Source organism: Haliaeetus albicilla, chromosome 4, assembly GCF_947461875.1.
Source record: "Haliaeetus albicilla chromosome 4, bHalAlb1.1, whole genome shotgun sequence".
Classification (NCBI taxonomy): domain Eukaryota; kingdom Metazoa; phylum Chordata; class Aves; order Accipitriformes; family Accipitridae; genus Haliaeetus; species Haliaeetus albicilla.
This window is the reverse complement of record NC_091486.1, coordinates 54,607,447-54,630,926: the sequence shown is the minus strand read 5'-3', so window position 1 is coordinate 54,630,926 and position 23,480 is coordinate 54,607,447. Positions and strand designations below refer to the sequence as shown.

The following is a 23,480-nucleotide window of genomic DNA, read 5'->3' as shown; positions in this document are numbered from 1 at the left end:
GCAATCTCTTTTTACACTGAAAATGCTTGAAGGAGCTGAATAAAAAAAAGCAAATAAATTAATCTTCCTTCCTTCCAACCAGTAACACAGTAATCATGAAAAAGCAATGGCTGTTGCCATTTCTCAGAGAAATTTCTGTAAAAGCACAACTGTGTAAGTACATCAAAACAATCTTAAGTACATCAACCCGATGGGAACTGTGGTAACACTTCAAAGTCATTACCTGTACATTGCAAAGAAAGTAACTCCTATGGTCTCTCCTTGCTTTAGGAAGAAGAGGAGCTTCAGCGCAGATAACAGAAGCTCACGCATCTACGGAAAATCAACGTAAGCCAGGCCTACGCAACGCTGAACCCAGCTCAGAAAAGAGACCGCCAAGTCATGCACGACAGCCCTCCGCAACCGACGGTTTGAATTGGGGCAGTTGCCAGAAACAGACAACAAAAAGTTAGAAGGATACAACCAATCGGACAGAGTGTCCATCCCACGCGTGGCTCTGGTCTCTGCACCAAGGGTGATGAAGAGAGAAAGGTAACTACAACGATGAAAGGAACAGGGGCTCATGAGGAGAGACCGACGGGGCTGAGATTTCCATCTGGAGGGAGAGAAGGATGCGGGAGACTGGACAGATTACGATCCAGGTTAACAAAACCCATAAATGCAGTAAACAAGCTGAACGTGCAGCTCTCACCACATGTAGGTATTTGCCAGAATTTTAGAAGCAGGGGCTCCTGCAGAAACCAGCAGCAAATTGGGTTAGAGCAGGTAAAAGAAAACACTTCTTTACACTCTTAGCAGGGACTCCCAGAGCCTGCTGCCACCAGTGGCTGTGGAGACATCCATGCTCACTCATGGATGGTTCAAAATCAGACCAGATAAATGCATGGAAAACTGATCTGTAACCAGAAAATACAGGACCAGGCAGGGATGCAGCCCCGTTACAACAGCTGTGGCTTCTGGGGGAGTACAGGAGGACTGGACCACAAAACTGTCTAGGCTTGCAAGCCTTCCCCAAAGTAGCCTTTCCTATTGCTCCCACAGGAGTCTGACTACTGGCCTAGACGAACTGTTGGTCTGACCCATTAGGACATTTCTTGTGTTATTTTTATTCCCACACACAAATCTGTCGGCTTTAGTTGGATCCACAGCCAAACAGAAGATTCAAATTCAGAACTTGAGTTTGTGCACTGTCTCAATATTTGCACAAACACACAAGATCCTGAACGGATATTACTTTCATTACACATACTTCTGGATTATCTTTCTTTTCCCTTGAAATATGGGCTGTCTTTTGGGAGCCAGCCAGCTGACTTCAGGAGACAATGCTGCTGAACTGCTGTCAGCTGCTGCACTGGAATACAATACTATCTGACAGCCAAGGAAAACAATTCTTAACACGTTCACCACGAATGTGCCAGAGGTTATCACCAGTGTTTGTGTGTGGAAGACAAGCAAATAAGTAGACAAAAACTCTTGTACACAGTGAGCAGCCTGGGAAAGGGCAAAAATAATATATTTGCAGAATACTGTGCAACCATCCCTCTGCATGTGTGCATTTCTGTATGTAAAGCTTATTTTCAAAGAGGATTTAAGAGAAATCAGTAACCCATCACCAGAAAACCTGTCCTCTGTGTAAGCCCAAAGTTCTCCATCAATACACAGACAGCATCTTTCCCTGCTAGAGTGAGCGGATACTAAAGTAACTTGGAGATAAGGCCTGTATTACTAGAAATCATTTCACAGCAGAAACTTCATGCAGGCTTTACTTTGAAACCACTGCTTCCAGGAAGACCAGAAAACTTGGGACATCACACCAGAATTAGAAAGCACCAGCGTGCCAAGTCTGAGATTGAGTCACATACCTTTCCTTCCCCAAAAGACTATTTTGATAGCAGACTTGGTTCAGCTTATTTACAGGTTTGCAGGTCATTTTTTAACTTGTCAAAACATATGCCAGGCATGTGTGCAACAGCCAGATAACTTATCATTTAAGTAATTTTTGAAAACAACATGCAGAAACAAACATTTAATACAGATGATTATCACTTACACTTTGATTTTGGCTTCATACTACTATCTTTGCATCACTGTATTTAATTACACTCCACATTTCCTTCATGATTCATCGTTGCATAACAAACTAGATAGCCACTTTATGGGTGTGTTGCAGGTTTGCACAATTAACTGAGTCTATTGGACTGGAAATGACGATTTGTATTAACTGAAGAGATCATGTGGCTGCATAGTTTGTGGGTGTTGGTTTATTAGAATGGAAAGTGCCAATTAGAGAAGGAGAAAACAAAGACAGACTCATTATGTTTTAAAGAGAAGTACCTACGACTTCCTGGAAATGTTAAAGTTTATCTGGGATAGGATTCCGAGTTGCTAAATTACAGAGAAAATTATTCTTCTTGTGTTCACGAGCACGTAGGAATGGCAAAGGAGGAAGCACAGGCGGCGGAGGGAGAACAAAACAAGTAGCAATCCAGGAACAGGACAAAACAGGAGTTTCCAGGCCAAGGCCACCTCCGCCATCGCTGCCACCTCCCAGCCCCCGCCCAGCAAAGTCTGTGCCTGCTGCAGGCCGGGCACATCGGTCACACAAGCTGCAGCAGGCTGTAGGGACTCACCGGGGACCGGCTGCTCTCCCCGAGCGCATACAGGCACTCAGCAGATCCCAGGAGGAGGATGAGATGTTTCCACAAAGAAATGCCAGCTCCCAAACCTGCAGTGACCCTGCGGAAGAAGGAAGAGAGTGCAGTCAAAACGACGGCAACTTCGGGACTCTGAATGCTGGGTTTTGGCCATACTGCAGGCCATGCGGGTGCAGCCTCACCACCCAAACCTCGCCCCGCTGCTCCCTCCACAGAGCTACTTCCAGCCACACAGCAGGAATACTCTTTCCCTGCCCATATTTTGAGCTCAACAGCAAATTCAGTTCGATCGTACTTCACTCTTCACACCTACTTTCAAGAGCGCCATCTCACTATGACAAATCTACGCGAAAAATGTAAAGCTCAAATGCCTCCGAACTGACTGAAGTTTATATATTTGACTATGGTACTCACACCATTTTGATTAACAGTTAGAAGGTGATGCTTATGACAGAACAAACACCATATAACTTAAGTAGTTAAAGATGTGTTAAAAACCTCAAGCTATTTAGTTGCTCAAAAAAACCTCTACCATAATTTGGATTCACCCCTCAAACCAAGCGTGAAATATTTCCCATGAATTTTCTGCAATGTACTTAAAAAGAAATCACATAAATGAATTATCCCTCGTAAATTTCTTAAATCTGAACACAGAAGGGAATTCAATTCAGAGTTTGAAAAACTGCTTGATATCTTTCAATATGGTATATTAAAGGAGGACAAAGCATTTTTTTAATTTTCTGGTTTTGGGGGGGGGAGAGGAGTGGGGTGGGGGGAGGAGTGGGGAAACACACAGAATCAGGTTATTCCTTTAATTTGTATTTTTATAATTCAATCCATGTTTATCTGAGGTGTGAAGATACTGAACAGCAGACCAAGACCCTCGAAAGGTCATGTTGCTCACTCCTAAAAGCAGATTATTATTCCTACAGCATTAATTCTGGTTCTCCTTGGAATCCTTTTTTTTCTCCCCAGACTTCAGAGTAGAGCCCATACACATAAAATATCAAACGCACATCATGTAGAAATGCTCTTACAAGAATGTAAGTAATCAAGTAGCTTATTTTAATGCAATTATGTGCAAAGGTATCTGTCTGTCAGGATTTCCACTAACTGTCAGTCAATACATCCCCAGCTTTGGTTTTCCCGCCAACTTGCACGGGCGTCAGCTGGAAATTCCAACAACTGCCACAAGGTTCAGAAGTACAAACCAAGCACAGGACTTCACTCTGCAATATTTCTCAGCGCCTTGAAACAAGAACTGTGTGGGCGCTGAGAGCAAGCGCAGGAGGAATCTCATTTTCTGTCCAAATACCTCAGGCTGATGAATGAAGTTAGTAAATGAAACACTAGAGAAAAAAAAGGGGGAGACAAGATGGGAGCTGAAAAGGGATTGCGAAATGCTGTACAAAAAGCTTGTTGAGAATTACTCTGATGGCACCAGCTTTCCCCCCTTCTTATACGCCTGCAGCCCATGCTGCTGCTATGTCCAAGCACAGTTAAGACCTATCTTGTACACAGACATGCATATATATGTACACATTCATACGACGTATACGTTTAAGAGGGAAAAGCTATTCTCATGCCTCAATTTAAGAGACACCCAATTTGAAATGTTTTGAGGCAACGTGATCTTAAAGGCATGACATTAGTTTTTTTCCTCTAAACCTCACCAAGGCTATTTTGATCACATATATATAACCTTAACTAGAGACAGGGCACTAGAGACACCAACATGTAAAAATACTTCTAAATAAATATATTTAATATCAGCTGTTTAATTCCATGTGTAGACATAAGTAAGAGCTGAAATTCAGAGACGTTGATGAATCTTTTTTCCAGCAAAATCATTAGGTCCTGTAGCGCTCGGCTTCTCAGAAAATTAGCGTTTTATTAGTAGGCACAAAGATGCACTCAGGTAAGTAAGTGTTAGGATCTAGAATTAAAGATGTCGTTCATAAACAGACATTAAAAACACATGTCAGATTTTGACAGGAGAAAAAAACAGAAGCAAGTTCAGCAGCACAGTCTCACTTTGTTGGGGATGTCTGTAGCAAGGGATCAGTAGTGCAAATACAAGCACACATCTCAAAATACCAATGCTCGGCAGACTGTTGTGTCCCCTTCCACATGCCCCATATAGGCAGAATCTCAAATATGAATAAAATTAACTTTATACTATTTGGGAATCAAGTTACCGAACTATTAATTTCTACAATGATACACTTAGAAGTGCTTCCAAATACCATTTCTATATATATGGCTTTTCAACTGAAATTGCTGGTTCAGAATGAGAACCAGCGGAGCTTTACCTTCACTGTCCTTCCTGCTCAATCTGCTCTTACCTACCTGGCTCAACGAAGCCACACACTATTCCACCTTCAGATCTTGTAAAATCAGTGAAATCTCCTTCCCCTGCTTTCAGAGGTCTCACCAGTACCCACCTGACACATAAAGGCATCCCAAGCGTCCCTGGGTTTTGTTTTTAATGGTATGCGATACTTCTAGGCTGTCAGTTTTGCTTACTGTTTATTTTTTAGAGATCATAAGCCACATCTATTGATGATACTAAATATCAATTTCATCAAAAGAACAGACTATGGCATTGCCTTCAGTAGATAAAAAGGCTAGAACAAGCCACAGGAAAAGGCACAAAGAAAGCGAAGAGCTGACTGCTACCATTCTTTCCAATCTCTGTGAAGTCAACTGCCCAATTATGACTGTAAAAGACTGACAACTTCTAGGCTTGCCAATACAAAATACCCAACAGATATAGGTGCTGACCATATTTAGTTATTTTTCAAGAGCTCCTGTTCGGTCTTGACAAACAAAGGTCTGGCCAGCGCAATCCACACACCTCACGCTGGGCAATGCAACATGGTGCGTCTGGAGATTGACTCAGTGGACGTAGGGCCTCAGCAGCATGTGCTGCAGTGCACCAGATCACTCGGGACTGGCTCCTTCCACAGACAGCCTACCTGATCTAATTTATGTCCCTTACCTTGGTGTCTGTGATAGAGTAACTAAGAAACTTTACCATGTGCAAGGACCAGTTCAGAGGCCCCTGCATCAGATACACTCCTTGCATTGGGCAAACCAGTTGAGATCTCTTGCAGCAAAGAGACGTAAATCCTTCCCCAGCAGGGATAAGAAACGCTACACGTACACAGAGTGTTCTGCAGTTTTCAGATGCAAGCTTGCTTTGCCTGTTTATCAAAGCCAACATACGAGGTAGGGTATAACAGCTCAAGCTGAGCACTATGCCGCTATTCATATAGCTTCTAGCTGTTTTGAAGAACAGCCACCGCAGACGCCCCTACCTGCAAAATACTGCGTGAATGCATCCTATCATTCTTGGGCCGTTTAGCTTTGCCACAAAGACAACTTCTATCTGTGTAGCGAGATGACCATGGCAGAAAAAGCACATTGAAAAAGAAATAGCATAATAGACAACAGTAACAGAATACAACATGTTCTTGGGAAGGATGAAAAGGAACTTCTGCAGTGCTGCAGACCCTAACACTGCATGTGGGTAAATTCCAGGAACCTCCCCCAAACTGCCTTTATGCATAACACTACAGTTGTGTGAAACACTGTGCCTAAAGGGCACAAAAACACAGCTGAGCCAGTCAGCTGACAGCAAGCCCTCTGGCTCTGTAAGGAAGGAGATGGGACACGGCAGGGCAGTTAGACTGGGATTTGAGTCAGCTCCTCTGTTTCTGCTGATCCGCCCAGCATCCTGCAGCGGAACGTCTCTCAACACTGCCCTAAAAGCATCCAATCTAACGGATTAAGTGAGCTCGGGCTATTTCACCAGACTAGAGCTCAGCTTCCTGATGACCAGTTTACACGCCTGAGAGCAAGAATGAACTCAGCCCGGGAGGACTGTATAACAATGTCCCTACAGCAGCAGGATGGATGTAACATTTCTGCGAGGCATTCAAACATTACAGAACGGATGGTAAAAAACAGATGTGGCTGTGGCCATTTCTGGGAAACACAAGTGTGAACAACCAGCTATTTTTAATTTCTCAAGTTCCATTCCAGTCTAAGCTGCTACAGAATCTGTGTCAATCTTTGTGTCCTTTTTTGATCTCTTCCCTCACTCAGCTTATGCTTATGTACTGAAAAAGTCTGAGCACATGATTACCCCATCCAGGCAACATGCCTTTGAAATGGCTTTTTAATCTAGACTCTCCACTCCCTGACAGACTGACTTTTGCAGTATGTCTGTATTTGCTGTCTAGACACTTGAATATGCTAACCTCTAATTTAGCCCTCCTTTACTGACCCGTGAGTTTCCTCCCTTCTGTGGGTCTTCTGGCTAAACTGGAAATGCAACACACTCATTCTGCCCTATACCTGCCTGGTGTAACTGCATTCATACAAATCTGACCAGTGAAGTAAGCACAGGTTCCTCATTCACAGCAGCAATGAATCCTTACACTGAAAAAGTTTTGTAGCGCTCTCCTAATCCTGTTCCCTTCTCTGCTGTCTCCAAACTCAAAGAACAGCGCAGTCCTTTCCTAGAAGGATTCAGGACACATCTGGAGAGACAAGGACCTGAGCTGAATCTTGTAAGCAGAATTAAATCATTGTGAACCCTGTTACGTAGGCAGGAAACGATGGAAGAGTCTGATTGAAATACGAAAGGGAGAGCAAAATACCGATGTATCCTAACAGCAGCTATACTGCCTCAAATCCCAAGGTCCACCTAACCCAATATTGCCCTAGCATGGGCAAAAAGGGAACAAGAGATGTTTAGGGCAGCGGGAAACCTCCTCTCCCAATTCTCAGCAGTCTGATACAAGGCACTTTCTCTACAGCCTTAGATTTTTGCTTTCATCAGGCTCCCTGTGCCTAGGTTTTCAAGCGATGTAAAACTGGCATTTGCAGCATTCAGACAGAGATGTAATCAAGGTACACAGATGAGAGCTCACAAAAGCCATGCTGTACTTCCACTTTAGATAGTATGTTTGCATCACAAACCACTTCCATGTGCCTGAAGCATAAAAGATTTGCTATCTGTGACAGTTTCTACAGATGACTTAAGAGGCAATTTAGAGTTATCCAATTGCTTTAAAGTCTTGGATAGGGTGAATTTGCACAAAGCCTGAGTAATGGCCTCTGTCCAAGGCTGAATTTCAGCATCAGGTCTGCACAGCAGTGTATCGTTACCCTTGCAATGCCAGAGTCTGCACTGCTAATCTTGGATATGCCTTACACTCAAACTCATTGTCTCTGCCCCTTCCTTGCACACCTACACATCTTTCTCTATCCCACAATAAGTACCACGGTGCACCGTACAACATCCCCCGTACAGTAAGAATAGAAGTATGAAGTTTAACTGCTTGTAAGTTGGGCAATGATTTCTCCGCTCGTGTACCAGCACATGAGTTTACCACCGCTGCACCACAGTCTCTGACGTGCTATCAGTTCAGTGGGACTACAGCAATTCTGATGCATCCCATACGCATTGTTTTTTCCCTCGAATTAACAGATGCTCAGATTGATTTCCCTCACTTCAGTAAGTTCAAAACTTAGGCAACTACGAATTTTATTATCTGCGTACTTTGTTTATGTCCTCATAATGCATGCATCACTAGAATAAGAGAGTACCACACAAACTCCTTAACCTCAATATTCATATGTAGATCCACTCTGTCAGACTACCACAGAACAGAAGATAAGGACCTGAATAAGACCTATGAAATGAAACTACACAACGATCGCACACATTTTAACTTCTACTGTGCACATCTTGATTCTGCTTGAGGTAAAGGCTGTGATTTTTAAGAAAGAGGTAAGAGGGACACGACAACGCATTCATTTTGGAAGTTAGTACCCAAGTCAAGGTCAACGTGTTGAATTTTGATCTATTGAATAATGACGGAATTCAGGACTTCTCACAATGGAAAGATTTATTCATAGACCACCTTCTGCATTGCTTTTTGCTAAGGTTGCTTCTCCCAAGCAACCCCTTACTAAAGGGTTCATAAAGGCTACATCTGGAATAACTACAGTGACAGATGGTCCCAGCTCTGCAGAAGCACCTCTGGAGGTGCTGTAGAAGTGTATCTACACCACTTTCATTCACATAACTAGTCATGCAAAAACTAGCACTACAGCATCCAACTTACGCTTTGTTTACCTCTCTTCGGAAAAGATTTTCCTCTCTGATGACTTACCGCAATTACCTTTTCTAGTCATTAACAAGGCAGAAAAGAAGAGTGTCTAAGCTACTCATTCCCTCTCAGGCAACCAGACCGGAGGCACGCTTACCAGAAAACACGGAAAAAAACCCCAAGCTTCCTGCTCAAGAGCAGCTGCCACAAGTAAGTAGGATTAAGCAATAAGACAGCAGCAGCTACTGTAAAACAAAGTTATTGTTTATAGAAGTTGGCTCACCAAAAAAAATCATGACAATCTACAGAATGACCATACAAGAGCTATATCTGACATTCTGTATTAAAAATACATACCTATTACTTCCCATGTTAGTCTTTCCACATGAAACCTTACTTTAATCATTTTCTAGCTTCCTAAAGATATTTTGTGTGTCGCTTCTCCAGCTGCTGCTTACATTTATGCCTTTCTCATCTCAAAACAAGCAGAAATAGCAACCGAAAATTTTAAGTGTTGAAAATGGGAAATATCAAGGCAACTGAGATCATTGAAAAGGTGTATGCTGCAAAGCAAGCTAGAAATAGGACAACTCTGATCAAAGGACATCCAGTATCACAGGGATCCCTCTGCAAAGGGAATGCTTGTATGAAAGGGAATATCATGAATGGAAGTCCATGATATTCTGTTTTCACAGAATTCAGACATTGCATTTACTAAATACAGACAAGTCTGCTATCCTTCTCCAAAACAGGGTACAAAAGAGATTTAAAGCATCTTGCAATACTACCTGAGCTGCTTTTTTAGCGTACTTGTCATTAACTAATATTAACCAACCAGGATGTCCAAGATTACTTAGGAGTTAATCTTTAGGGCAACTAGCAAATTGCAAAGAGTGGTTTACACACGCCTACAGAACTGTGAGGTGGTTTAAGAATCCTGAAGTATCTTCATATTGCAAAGAAGGGAGAGAAAGGAGAATGTAACCGTTGGTACAGAACTCAGTTTCCTCTGTGCAGAGGTCAGCACAGAAACTACTACAAGCGACAACATTACTAAACATTTTTATTCAGTAGAACAATCAGAAACTCAAGGCAGTGGGGTTTTAGTGAGCAAAGGCAATAGGTAAAGTCATTTAACAGTAAGAGACAAAAATTCCATACCATTACATGCCCATGAACTAACTCCTAAATTATCTAACAGAGAAAAACCAGGCCTACTGAGGGAAGTACAGAGGCCATAGGGTAACATCTCCAGGGAAAGCCAGAATGACCTTTTCCTGGACCAAAGATTCTCAGGCACAAACCAGTTAAAAAGCCAAACATCTACTATTCCTCATGTTCCACCATGGAGGCACTGCAGGAGTTTGTCCTACTGAAGTCATGTCAACACTCTGAAATGTATTTAAATAAAAAAAAAAGTTTGTCCTTTGTATCCATTCATAATAATGTTTAGGCCTATTTGCACCATCAGTGAGTATGTATATCGACATACCAGAATTAAAAAAAAAAAAAGAGACAACTTTCTCCTCCACGCATACATGTAACCAGGACAATTTAAACTTAAAAGAACTCATGTTGCAGATGCAGTTTATCCACAGAAACAACTAGTTGCAGTCTTCATGTCCAGAGCAAGAGAAGTGCAGCAAAGCATTTGGAAGAAGTCTTTGAGCATGTACAGTTCAGCACAAGCTATCATCGCTAGTTGTTAACCCCTCTAAGCATGCATCCAGAATACAACATAGCACAGTTTCACTGTTAACACCGTGTGCCGTAATTCATCAAACCCACAAAATCTCACTTGTCTGATCTCCTCCTTTCTTTTGATGACTTTCAACCCCCTTATATTCTTTTCACTTTCTCTCTTCTGCATAATACGTCTAGCCAATTTCAGAGCAGCTTTTCATCACTTCTCACATCCACAGAAAAAGAAACCCACCAAAGATCTCTCCTAGTTTATATTCCTCCCCTTTCTTCTCACATCACCTTCATTTGTACAGCAATACAGCAGTTCTAATGATACAAATATGCAGTAAGAGAGCTTACTGTCCCCGAGAACAAGGGCAGATGGGGGACTGTCACCAGAGATCAATAGAAACCCCAAAAGAGAAAGCAGAAGTCAACTGCAGACACGCACCGCATCATGGAATGAAATCAAGCATTCTTCCTTCTTAGCGATATGAATAACTATTCCAGCTCAAAAAGTATAGCAGACACCTGCTGTTAATCCGGTTGTTAGCAACTCTCAGAGCTGGGAGTTTGAGCATCCCATGCTGACATTCCTTTGTCCAACAAAGAAGTAAGCGCACTGTGCAGCAAAACTGATCAAAACCGAGGTTCGCATCGTTTATGCCGTAACGAACAGCATTGCCTGCAAACGCTCACGAAAGAGTCTTTACACAGCAGCTTTCACCGAGAACCCTGCTGCTCTAACCAGTGCGTTTTACCATCACAAATGCTAAGTCTTGACAGAAAATACACTGTCAAGTCTGTGATAACCCACGTGCGATTGCTCAAGATGCCCAGTAAATCACTATATGTGCAAATGGATTCACGTCAACGCAAAGTTCAGGAAAACAGACATTCACAGTAGCAATCCCTGCAACAGTGGAGGCAGGCCTTGGTGGTTTTTTCCTTCGAAGGACAAGCGTTCCCTACGACTGCGGAACACACGGACACCAAGTGCGTGGGGCGAGGACTAGCTCCACCTCGCCGCTCGGGCGAAGCCGCTGTTACCACAGAAGGAGCTGCACCACGCACCGGCAGGGAGATGAGCGCGGAGCCGAAGCCGCCACGTTCCTCGCCGGCCGACCGGGACGGGCAACGCGGGAGCCCGGCGGCCCCGGGGCCGCCCGCTGCGGGCAGCCGGTTCGGGGCGGGAGAGCGGGCGCTCCCTGGTGGCTGCGGGACGCCTCCGCCGGCCCCGCGCGGGTGGCGGGGGAAGCGGTCCCCGGGAAACGGCTGCCGAGCCGGGCGAGGCGAGGGGCTTCCCGCCTCCCGCCCGCAGCCCGGCCGGTGCGGCGGGGCGCTCAGGTTCCCTCGCAGAGCGGGAGAAGGGCGGGCGGGCGGGAGCTGAGCGGGGCGACCGGCCCTGGCAGCGTCGGGAACGGGGCGCGGAGGGGGGGGGTAGTGGTGGGGTGGGTGGGCAGCGGAACGAGTAACCGCCGCCATCCCCCGGGGAACGGGGACCCGGAGACAGGCGGAAGGACACCGAGGCGGGGGGGGGGGCGGGGGGCGACGGGCAGTTCCCCTGAAGGATCGGTGCACCGGCCAGGGAAAGCCAAGCAGATGACCGGGGAAGGAAAGGATGCCAAGCGCGGGCGAACCGGGCGTCTGCTCGGTGAGGCCAGCCGCCGCGGCGGCGAAAACCGGGCGCCGGCAGGGTTTCACCAGAGCTACCTCACAGCCTCGGCTGGGCGCCCGCGGCTTCCCGCGCCGCCGGCGGGAGCGCGGCGCTCTGAGGGGACCGAGCGCGAGATCCCGCCGCGCCGCTCTCCCCAGCAAGTCCCTCACCCGCGCCGCCGGGCCAAGCCACCGGCCCCGCGCCCCGGTTACCCCCGCACGGAGCCCGCTCGGCGAACGCGCCTCTCGTTCAGCCCGGAGGCGGCCGTTCCCCGCAGGCCCGGGCGGGGGGGGGGGGGGGGGGGGCGCCTAGGCGGGGGGCGGCGCCGCGCCGGCAGCGCTGCCCGGAGGGCGCACCGACGGCCGTTCCCGCAGACGGGCCCAGAGGAGCGGACAGCGCTGCCGGCGCCCAGGCCCCCGCCGGGACCCGCTGCAGCCCGCCCAGCTCCCCGCCCGTGCCCGGCGAGGCCCGCACCCTCCCGGTAGCGCCCGCCTAGAAACGGCCACGGCACCTTTACCGGCCCACGCGCGGCCATCGCCCCTTTAAGGTTTTTCCCGACGAGTGCGCAACGTGCGGGGGGGGGGGGGGGGGGGTTTGGGGGGTGTGGGTGGCCGGGCGCGGGGCGGGGCTCCCTGGCGGCTCCGCCCCCCTGTATAAAAACAGCCGTCCGCGCGCGGCGCGGCAGTGATCGGGCGCTGTCGCGGCTCGGCGCATGCGTGTGGCGCCGGTTGGCCGCGCGGGGACATGCGGAGCTGCGCGAGGCTGTCGGGGTGAGTGATGGCCCCCGCGGCGGCACCTCCCGCCGCCCCGCTCGTTGCCATGGCGGCGGGGCGCCCCCCCCCCCCCCGCCGCCGCCCGCCGAGGCCGCTCCCGCCCGCCGCGCACCTGAGCCGCCGGCTCCGGCCCCCGCGCCGGGGCGAGGAGCGGGGACAGGAACCGGCGGGAGCGGCGGCACCTGCGGGTCGCCCGGGCCGCGGCGCCAGGGCCGGCCGGGCCCCTGGCGCGGAGCCGCGGTCCCGGCGCGGCGCGGCCCACGCCAGCGGGCGCGGAGGTGGTGGGGGGTGGCGGCGGGCCGCGGCCCGGGAGGCGCGCCGTGGAGGAGCGGGAGCGCGTTTCCTGCCCTCGTGCTGGTGAGGGCGGCGGGGGGGGGACGACGACGGACGGACGGGGGCCCGCCGCTGCGCCGCTTACCTGCGGGGTCCGGCGGGGAGGGCGCGGTAGAGCTCGGCGCGGCGGGGAGCGGAAGCGCTGGCGCGGCAGAAGCCCCCTCAGAGCCGGACCGGCGGGTCGGGCGGGAGCCGCCCGGGGTCAGCGCCGCCCGCGGCCGCGATCTCGGAAACCGAGGCGGCACGCCGTGCGTCTTCCCGTGACCCGAAAGAGTACCCGCGTTCCCTTCTCCCTCAGCCTCCGAGCTGCTCCTCTCGCTCCTGTGAGTAAACAGAGACCGCATTGTGGGCTCAGGCTCCGCGCTTCGCGCTCTAATTTAGGATGGCTTAATTTAGAATAAACATTTCTTCGTGACTTCATACCCCCGTACACGCTTACCCTCGACCTTCCAAAATAGCCGGTCTGTGGTGTTTAAATCTGGAGCCACCACTGTGCCCTTCAAGTATTTCCAGTGCATCTCTCGAGCATGTACGCCTGCTGCGGACAGGCGCCGCGTCGGTTATGCCAAGCGAGTGGTCCAGAGCAGCTCCAAGACTTCCGTGGTCTCGTGTTGCTAGGGCACAGGCCAGCCTAAGGACCCTATGCAGTACTGCTGAAGCGATAAGCAAAAAAGTTGCCATGCTGGATCTAAAGATAACAGTAGTTAATCATGTATTGATAAACTGGATGGGAAAGGCTCTGGGGGCAAGGTCTCTTTGGTCCATTTGGGGATACTTGAATCTTTGTCATACTGGAATGACAGGTGAACGATGCCTCTGCATCGCAAATGCATTTGTGAGCTGCATTTATAAAGTCAGTAAAACTTTAAAAGAGGAAACCAAACTCCTCAATTCACCCATGTTAGTTTGTGCACAACCCTAGTTTTCTTTCCTTAGCAGTTTACCTATATGGAGCAATCTTTTTAACTTTTTTTTTTTTTTTTTTTTTAAATAGAACCCTGTGTTTTGAGGGAATGTATGTCCTTGGTGAAGCCTTTTCTCTGCCATTCTCTGCAATACAGGAATTATTTCAGAGGAAAACAGTTCCACTTCTCTGTAGTGGAAAACAGAATTAAAACTTATCACAGTGTGTCTAACGCTATGGTTATGACTCTGAGTCAGCTATAAAGGAATTTTTATTTCCTGAATGTAAGCTGGCTATATTCACATTAAAATTTTCAGGAGGGTGAAGTACCATACCTTAAGCATGCATCTGAAATCTGACAAGCAGAGGCAAGGCAATTGTCTTGCTATTTAATTATTAGTTTTCTACTGGCAATTTACAGGTTCCTCCCAGTTGCTGTGTAGGACCATGAAATGGTAGCCCAAATTTTAACTGAACTTAAAACTCCTTGAAGAACTACAGTTCTTTGACTATATTCCAAAATAGCTATTATAATCTAAATACCTGTTTGTCTGCTGTTCTGTTGATTTGTCTCTAAATTTATGCCCATCGTCATCTGGGCTATACCTGTAGAATTAATTTTATTTGCAACCTCCTATGATGTGAGCAGCATTTTTATCCATCTTTACTAAGTGATCATAGTCTTAAATTTTCTACCACAGAATGGTCCATTTCTGGTTGGCAGAATGCATAGGAAAAAATCTCTCAGAGCTAAGAATATGCCTAATTTATATAACTGTAAAGAATATAATGAATATAAAACCGTAAACAATATAAAAGAATAATTCCTATAAATGGAAAAATCTTCTGAGGCCTGTATCTGAGCATGATTTGGCTTGTGACTCCAAGGAATACTGAACTGCACTGTGGAGATCTGGTACACAGCAAATAACATCTAATTATTTATTAAATTAATAGATTTAAACTAACCTTCTCGTGAGGCTCTTTCTACTCGGTGTTGGTTACTGAGCATTCATCTAGTTGCAAAGACAAAAGCATTTAAGGGATGATATGACTACTTGAGAACCAGGTTTTCGGTTTAGTTTTTTGTTTGGGTTTTTTTTTTTTTTTTTTGGAAGTATATGGAGTTCCAGAAAGTATACTAACAGCTCTTAGGCTTTTTAAAGTGCAATTAGAAGTCTGAAATACTTAAATATTAAAAGAGGTGGCTCTACCTCAGGTACTTATGTTAAATAGAAAGTCAAAGGAAAAAAAGGAAATTACATCACATTGTCAAATAAGGAACAGCTAGCTGGAGCGGATGACTTGTAGTGCAAAAATGTGCCCCTCCTCCTGTGAATTGCTTCTGAGATTTGTTAAAGATATGTGATGGCAAGGTGAGCAAAAATAGGTTGTGGATTTAAGGTAGCCATAGTTCTTCCCCTCCCAAAAGTGGTAAGTAGGTCTTACTCCCCTCCCCCCTGCCTCATTTCTTACATGAAGTATATAAGAAGCTTGTTAAGAGTGTTGCCTTTTTAAAATCTGTCCAAAATTTGTGCAGGCATTCAAAAATCTGTACAGCAAATTGCTGTATTCCATGCCCATTAAGTGAAACATTCTAGAGCATGCTTTGGTCTACTGTGCATACCAGAAAGGTTTTCTTTATTATGAATCTGACTCGCCTCAAATATTTAGTTGCATTGGGGCTGGGAGAGCAGGGAACATAGTAACAAGGTTCTCTGTGTGATCAGGGCTAGGTGTGGAGCTAAAATATATGCAAATGCTTCTTAGTTTCTAAATAGAGGGTTACTGTTGCCATAGTACAAGTATTTTGTGATAGGTATCCACATGAAAACTGTATATTTGGGATGTTTCATGTAACTCCATCTCACAAAAATTTTCTGATATATTCCCGTATACATTCCCCACTCTATAAATACCCTACTGTTTATGGATACATTTGACCATTTTCAGCTTACACATATCCATCCTATTATTCATCATTCATCACTTCAAGTCTGAATGTGTATTTGGCCTTGTAAAAAAAAAATTTCAATCTCACCTCTGATATTCAGAATAATTCATATTTGTTAATGTGAGCAGGCATGAATGATTTTAAAAGTATCTCCTCTGCACAGTTACCTTGCCTTACAGTGGATGGTGTTGATAGCTTTCTAATGTACCAACAAACCTTTGATTTGCCGTGGTTTGTATCTGCCCTGTAGTACTTGCTAGCTACAGTTTTAGTTTGAACTAACTCAGTTTCTTTTGAATAACAGTGAAACTGTAACATCTTCAAAAGTGCTCAAAGTGCTTCCATCTTTCTAAGTGCCATAATCTATGCATAATTAGGCCAGACAAGCAGAGTAACCAGAAGCCCATTCTGTGCAAATGAGTGGCAAACAAGCATGAGATCCGGAATACTTCATTACTGCAGAGTATTCATTTTCTTTAGGAAAGGTAGTTTGATTTTATTTATGGTTAAGTTTAGATCCTTGAGTATTTAAGGAGGCAGGATTCAGCCAACAGTTACAGTGGAAAGTGTTGGTGTTTTTATCTTCATGACTGACTTCTGTAGTATTTTTTTTTTAAGCCAATTACTAGAAAACAGTAGCCTCATGAAATATGTACTGCTCATCTTTGGTAAAAGCACACTGTATAAAGTACAGAGTTTGTACTCCTCAGTTACATGTCCTCATGGCTCCCTCTTAAGATACTCTTTCTTCAAACAAGCTTATGCATGTTTTAAAATATAAGCACCAACGCTCTAGACTCCACTGAAAAAGTAACAAGGTGATGTAGTGAAAGAGCACATGCCCTACCTCTCTTGATACTTCTAGCTTAAGGCACAGAGGACAGTTTCATAACTGTCCATTCACAACTCCCCACTGAAATGTCGAGGCAAGTCACCTTCTGTGAATTCACAAAGAGGTTATTGTTAGAAGCAAGCAAGTTTTATGGCTGTAAAGTTTGTTTGTGCTTTATTTTTAAAAAATAAAGAGTTGATTGAAACAAGTGAAAATTACCTTTTCCTAGGGTATGTAAATATTTAAGTCCATTTCAGAAGTTGAGCTTAACATTCCAGAGGGATTTCAGAGAGGCAATTGTGCAACTATCAGTCTTGAGAGCTGAGATTTAGACAGCATTCAGAAAGCTGACACAGTAATTACTAGCAGTGGTTTTGGCGTGGGATCTGATGGAGGCTGGGCTTCTTAACAAGCCCTGCAAGGGTTGTATGTTATCATAGCAAGCACATTACATGTGCTCTCAAACTACAGCAATGCCACCCCCCCTTCCTGTCTCATTTTTTATATCAGAATCAATGTCTCGCTCATGGTCTTGTCGGATCTTGTATGCGTGCTGAGGTGGAGTACTATCATTTGCTGACTAATCAGTGTTCTGTAGCAGTGATTTTTCAACTTGTGACTTGCGTTTCACTTCAAAAAATACTGAAATGGAAGCACAAACTCCTTCATAGGCATTAGTCTTAAGTTCACTAATTCATTCTCCTTCATTTCTTTTGCAGATTCATTGTTAATAGGATAGGATCTGTGCGGCACAAAAAAAAATCACTGCTCAATACAGCATGAGCTGATGTGATGGATGTTTCATTTGCAAATTCTGTTAACATGATAGGAATTCATTTTAGAATTCGTGCTATACTTGTGCTTAAGCTTTTTTGACAAATGGGATTCTCCAGTCTTCTGCTCCCCCATAGACAATGGTTCTGCTTGTGGTTACAGAACTGGAAGGAATAACTGCTGTTACAGGACTACTAGAGATTTTGAACCCAGTGGCTAATCAGAACTGTGTTATTGCTTCCTGGGGCTGTATGTTTATATTTAATTTCAGTATGAAATTGTAATTTACAGCAGTCAAAATTTACTGCAATTCCTATTATGGGAAGGGTCCAACTTGACTGTGTAATGCAAAAATTTCCAGGGTTAAGCTAGCTTTTAAGGAGATTATCTGAAAAGGAAGAACATAGTCTTTAATAAAATCAGGAGGGCCAGAGCAAGTAGGACTAAGACTCTGATGCAGCAGACAGAACACTGGTTTGGCCCTTGTTCACTTCTATTAAAGCTAATAGCCTCCTGTCTAGAATTCCTAAGTGCTTGGCTAACATACATGGCATATCTGGTAGTGAATTAAAAAAAAAAAAAAAAAAAATCACACTTCTGTCGACACAAGGGTGATCACTGGTAGTCACAATCAAGAAAACCATCACACCACACTCTTAGTAAGAATGTGATTAGGTCTTGCACATGATTAATATACATACAGATATTTTGCGTGTACTGTTTGCTTGGATGATCAATATTGGACCTAATTCAAATTTGGAAAAGCACAGCAGAGTTGTTCTTTCTCAAGTAGTTGTTTATAAAAGGCAAATCGTGGTGTTAGATTGCAAATTAATCCTGGGGCACTTGGTTTACAGTCCTGCTTAGGACTCTGCTCATCCCTCATGTTGCAAATGAGTATAATGGATCTTTCCTCTTAAAGGAAAAGGGAGATTACGCATCTGCATAGAATGCCCATTTTTGAATGGATTTACCATAAGCATAAGCTATTACTTGTTTCTGTACCCTGTTTTCTTGCTGCACCATACTGTGAAGGTGTTTTCTTGACATGTATACTGCACTGATGTAGCTGGCCCTCAATTGTTGGTTGACTTTTCTTTAGGTGGAATTTTTTTCTTTCAGAGGGGAGGAGGAAAGTAGTTCATGTTAAGAAACTGGTCATATTCTGGATTCTCAAGAGAGATACAAATTAAACTGTTCTGGCTGGATTGGGTTTTGTTGTTGTGTTTTGTTTTTTTTTTTAAATGGCCATAACACACCATATCATATTTGCTGAATTTCGGATATTTGTGTAGATGAAGCACAGACCGAGAGCACATTGCTGCTTATAGTCTTGGACTTAATTTCTCCTGCCTTCAGAATGTTGACTACTTTTATACTGTGCCCCCTCCCCCCCAATAATCCATTCTGAATTTCCTAAACAAAGCCCTGTTAGTCAACTTGTTCCTTAGACTATGATTACTTCTTCAATGTAAAGCAATTGCCAACACATTTTTTTCTTCTGTAAATGAGCCAGATAAAGCCCTGTTCACACATTCAAAATAAATCTGAATACAGCAGGACAGACAGTTTAAGATGAGATATTTCAAATCACTAGATTTCCAACTTGTTTGAAATAGCTAGAAGACTAGAGGCTGAGTTAAAGTATCTTAATGCTTAAGTTTGTTAATAATAGCAACTGCCTTACATAAAAGAAGTTTTGGAATTCTGATTTACGTAGTCAGTAATTCTGTTTATTGGAGCACAGGCCATTTGTTAGGCTATTGAAGGTAATACTTAAAAACAGACCAGGCTGTTAGACGTTGGCTACACTGGAAACCATAAACTCATTAGCAAAAAAGATATAACTAAAGATAGATGGCTATGAGAAAATTAAAAGAGATGGTTCTGGAAAACTTATTTTGCCTGAATAACTAGGAGTTTATGTACAAGAACTGAAGTTGTTGATGCACAGTTGCCATGTATCGATAGCTTTACTGAACATACTTTTCTTTTTTCTATACAGTTTAATTCTGTAGAACTTAACCATTTTGTTCTTTAGTTTTGCAGTCAGACACAAAATAACAAGTTTGATAAAGTTTTCGTGTTGGCAAGTATTAGGACAGAAGGCCTTTCTAGAGAGCTATTTAATTCCTTGAAATACTGAAATTTCAGATGAGAGATGAACTCATCAAGTTTGCATTTCTGATATTTATGTCCTTCTCTCTTTTGAAGGGAATGAAAACTGCAGGAAACCTGTCAAGCACTGAATTTCTAGGGTTGTGAGACATCGCCAGAGAGCAGTGCACGATGTCAACTGCAGGAGTTGCTGCTCAGGAGATGAGAGTCCCATTAAAAACTGGATTCCTTCACACTAGTCAAGGCATGGGGAGTCTGAAAACCTGCTGGGGTAGCCACAGTGGATTTGAAAAGTAAGTGAGGCTAAAATTTCATCTATCATGTCTTCAAGTATATGAGATGAGGATTAAGAATACTTATACCGGTACCTACCTATGGTTTCTTTACTTTTTTTTTTAGTACTTTCTTTAATGTGGACCCTATAGCAGTGGCATATAATTTGAATTCATCAACAGAGCAACATTTACCATCCATTGGTAAGTATAAAGCCTAACACATATGTACTTAGGTAGTGTAATGGATTTGTCTTAGGGGAAAAAAAAAATCCTGAAGTCTTCTTCCCTAAGACACTAAATGCTTTCTCATTCTAGATATAAGGCTGCCCTCTGGTGACAGATTGCAAACATTTCAAGAAAATACTACTATTCAAGCCCAACAAAAAAAACCCTAACAATTTAAATAACATGATCAAGTTAAAAGAAGCAAACAAAACCTTTTCTTTGTACTTAGAGGCCTCGGAGTTGCCATTACTCTTTTGACAGAAAAGCTATTTAGTAAAATAGCACTTGTTCCATCATAGTCCTTTGCTGGGATCTTCGTAGCTGTAGCTCTGTTCTGTTGCTTATGCTTGGGGTCTCTTGAACTGCCTCATTTAACTGGAGCACTGGCCTAAAACAATAAGATAATCAGCTGCTCTCTTAACTAAACACATAAATCCACGACTGGAAAAGATCTAGAATAGCTAAGTTTTGCTACTGGAGTCATTAAGCAGACATTACTTATTGTTGCATTAGAAGGAATTAAATATGCAGTGGCAAAGTCATGCACTAAAGTGTTATTCAGAAAAGTGTTTCTAAGACTTTGTTAACTTTTTAGGGCACTCTTCCAACCATGCCTCCATGAATGACCACAGCTTTGCTGAAAGTTGTATCCAAGTCCCATCTCAGAAATCCAGTCCGCTTCCTGTAAGCCCCCAAAATGAACAGCCAATTTCAAGACATGAAGACCATCTCGTTCCTGGCTTTAGTAAACTGTCATTAACCATGAGCTGTGTTTCTGAAGAAACATCTCCTCACATGCCAATAAAAAATGGGCCCATTCAATTTCTGTCTGCATCTTCCAATGACCGTAGCTCCAGGCCACTACCCCCTCTGCCTGTTTCGGAAGGCCTTACTCCAGATGAGGTTGACAAAGAGGTGGAATTCCTGACTAGCTCAGATACTGACTTTTTGTTAGAAGATTATGAACTTCCTCCTTTTAAATCTAGTGCTCCAAGTCGGCGGAGCTTTAGGGGCTGTGGACAAATCAACTATGCATACTTTGATACTCCAGCAGGACCAAACCCAGAAGATGCCAACCCTACACGAAGCCTAAATGGATACATATCCAGTATTTATCCTCCTCCACAGCAGCTGCATCGACGTTTGCGAAGGTCCCATTCCGGGCCAGCTGGATCTCTTAATAAACCAGTAGTAAGACTATCTGGACACTTAAATAGGTCTTCTCCAAACTCTGATGAAGATAAACCAGAGATTCCACCAAGGGTTCCCATACCTCCAAGGGCTCTCAAACCAGATTACAGAAGGTGGTCAGCCGAAGTTGCTTCTAGCGCATACAGCGATGAAGACAGGCCTCCGAAAGTGCCCCCAAGAGAACCTTTGTCACGCAGCAATTCCCGTACACCGAGTCCCAAAAGCCTGCCATCATACCTCAATGGGGTTATGCCCCCCACCCAGAGTTTTGCACCTGATCCAAAGTACGTCAGCAGCAAAGCTCTACAAAGACAAAATAGTGAAGGATCTTCCAACAGGGTCCCTTGCATTCTTCCGATTATTGAAAATGGTAAGAAGGCCAGTTCAACGCACTACTATCTGCTGCCTGAAAGGCCTCCATATTTGGACAAGTATGAGAAATTCTTCAGAGAAGCAGAAGAAAGTAGCTCTAACACAGAGGTTCAGTCCTGGTCTGGTGACTGCACAGCCACTTCAGCCCCAGCAAAACTGGACTCAAAATCTAGAACGGACATAGCTGGTCACCTGAAACGAAAACACCTGTCTTACGTGGTTTCCCCATAGTCTCCGGGAACACAGGCTCAGCTCAGTTGTTCACGATGGAGCTGAACTTTATCATGTTACAAAGTTGTTAAGGTTCTCAGATAATGAAGTAGGACCAGTTTGTCCTCCAAGAACTGGAAAGTGGATGGTAAAGTCCTCTTATGCTGCACATCTCTGATATGTTTCTTAAGACTGTTTTTTGTCTTGGTATATATAGCTGAGAACCTACAAGGATTCCATAGAAACATACAGAGGGATAGTAGTCACAGTTGGCCAGTTATATGCTACCTAGATGAACATATTTGGTAGTCACGTTGTCAAAAAAAAAAAAATCAATCTAGCTTTGCTTACGAGTCACTTATAAAGCTGACAACAGAGCAGATAGTGCAGTACAGTTTTTGTATCAGGCAATTCCAAAATTTCTTTCACACAGTAACTCTACTGAGAACAGACTCTATCATCTTTGACTAGGATATACCAACCTGGTAAGAAGGTTAACTGCAAGATCTGATATCCACCTCAAGACTTGGCAAGCGTATTGAAAGCGCATTTCGAAAGATGAATCTATTTTACAACTTAATTTGACACTAATAGGCTCTTAAAGTGAGTTAGGTTTTGTGGATTCTTTCAGTTGCTAGACACACTTGGCTCAATTTTGCAGTTTTTTCCTAGGAGAGACTTGGACCAGCCATTGCTAAGCCTCTGCTGCTGCTCTTTTCCTGCTGGATCCTAGAAATGTGTGAAAGTGTCCTGAAAGTGGCAGAGGATATGAGCAGCTATATGGTTGCTATTAGGTAGGCAGTAACAACCACATGCTCACCCGGAGTCTGAAATTCTGACTGTATTAAATACAGAAACACAGCACAAGCTGGTCTTGTGTTTTGATTTCTGTTCAGTATTTTAGGGGAGGAGGAGAGTATGAGGAAAAAAATATTATTCCCTTTATGAACAGTGTCAGTCCCATCCCCTGCTGCTTCAGATGCTGCTTCTTGCTGTTTAATTTGTCCTCATTGTGCCTCAGCGATCCACTAAAGTTCATTGAGGTGCCACATTTGTGCATTAGCAGTTTCTCATGCTCATTTTGATTACATTTATCGTCTTACAGGTAAGCACAAGAGAAAGGGTGCTCGTAACGGAGGTACAGAAGATGACTGTGTTCCTCCTAACAGAAATAAACAAGCTGTTTACAGTTTAAACTGCTGAATGAGATGTTTGAGCTATTTTAAAGCTTACTTTTTATTTGTTTTAGTACAAACTAAATGAAGGTGAAATACATGCTATAGAAATGCACTGATATTTCTGCATCGTGTACAGTATTGAATAGAAAAAGAATTCACTTTGTATTTTGAATATTGTCATGTCCTGAGTTTAATAAAGTTATAAAATACTTATTTATGATA

General features: G+C 44.2%; 3 protein-coding genes across 8 annotated transcripts in view; 1 reads left to right on the top strand and 2 right to left on the bottom strand.

Moving 5' to 3' along the window:
• SLC45A1 (solute carrier family 45 member 1) overlaps window positions 1-12,314 on the bottom strand; it is an 82,095-nt gene extending 69,781 nt beyond the window's left edge. For 2 of the 4 annotated variants that reach the window (XM_069782925.1, XM_069782931.1), the window contains exon 1: window positions 2,631-3,353. The gene's annotated coding sequence lies outside the window, so the exon portion shown is untranslated. Of the gene's footprint in view, window positions 1-2,630; window positions 3,354-12,289 lie in introns of those variants that run through there. The other 2 variants (XM_069782921.1, XM_069782922.1) reach the window with 2 other exon arrangements.
• LOC138685244 (uncharacterized) lies at window positions 1,736-12,166 on the bottom strand. The gene is made up of 2 exons (XM_069782947.1): window positions 11,537-12,166; window positions 1,736-2,736 (listed from the first exon to the last, which is right to left on the bottom strand). Exons 1-2 carry the CDS (start codon window positions 11,945-11,947, stop codon window positions 2,668-2,670), a joined length of 480 nt encoding a protein of 159 aa, XP_069639048.1. The 5' UTR covers window positions 11,948-12,166; the 3' UTR covers window positions 1,736-2,667.
• Window positions 12,315-12,519: 205 nt separating the features above from the next.
• On the top strand, window positions 12,520-23,480 carry ERRFI1 (ERBB receptor feedback inhibitor 1). 3 transcript variants are annotated; one of them, XM_069782945.1, is made up of 4 exons: window positions 12,520-12,666; window positions 19,904-20,100; window positions 20,207-20,283; window positions 20,903-23,480. In XM_069782945.1, exons 2-4 carry the CDS (start codon window positions 19,979-19,981, stop codon window positions 22,099-22,101), a joined length of 1,398 nt encoding a protein of 465 aa, XP_069639046.1. In that variant the 5' UTR covers window positions 12,520-12,666; window positions 19,904-19,978; the 3' UTR covers window positions 22,102-23,480. The 3 variants fall into 3 exon arrangements, with proteins under 3 accessions (XP_069639046.1, XP_069639044.1, XP_069639045.1); XM_069782943.1 differs by lacking the exon at window positions 12,520-12,666 and adding an exon at window positions 12,762-12,889; XM_069782944.1 differs by lacking the exon at window positions 12,520-12,666 and adding an exon at window positions 13,421-13,548.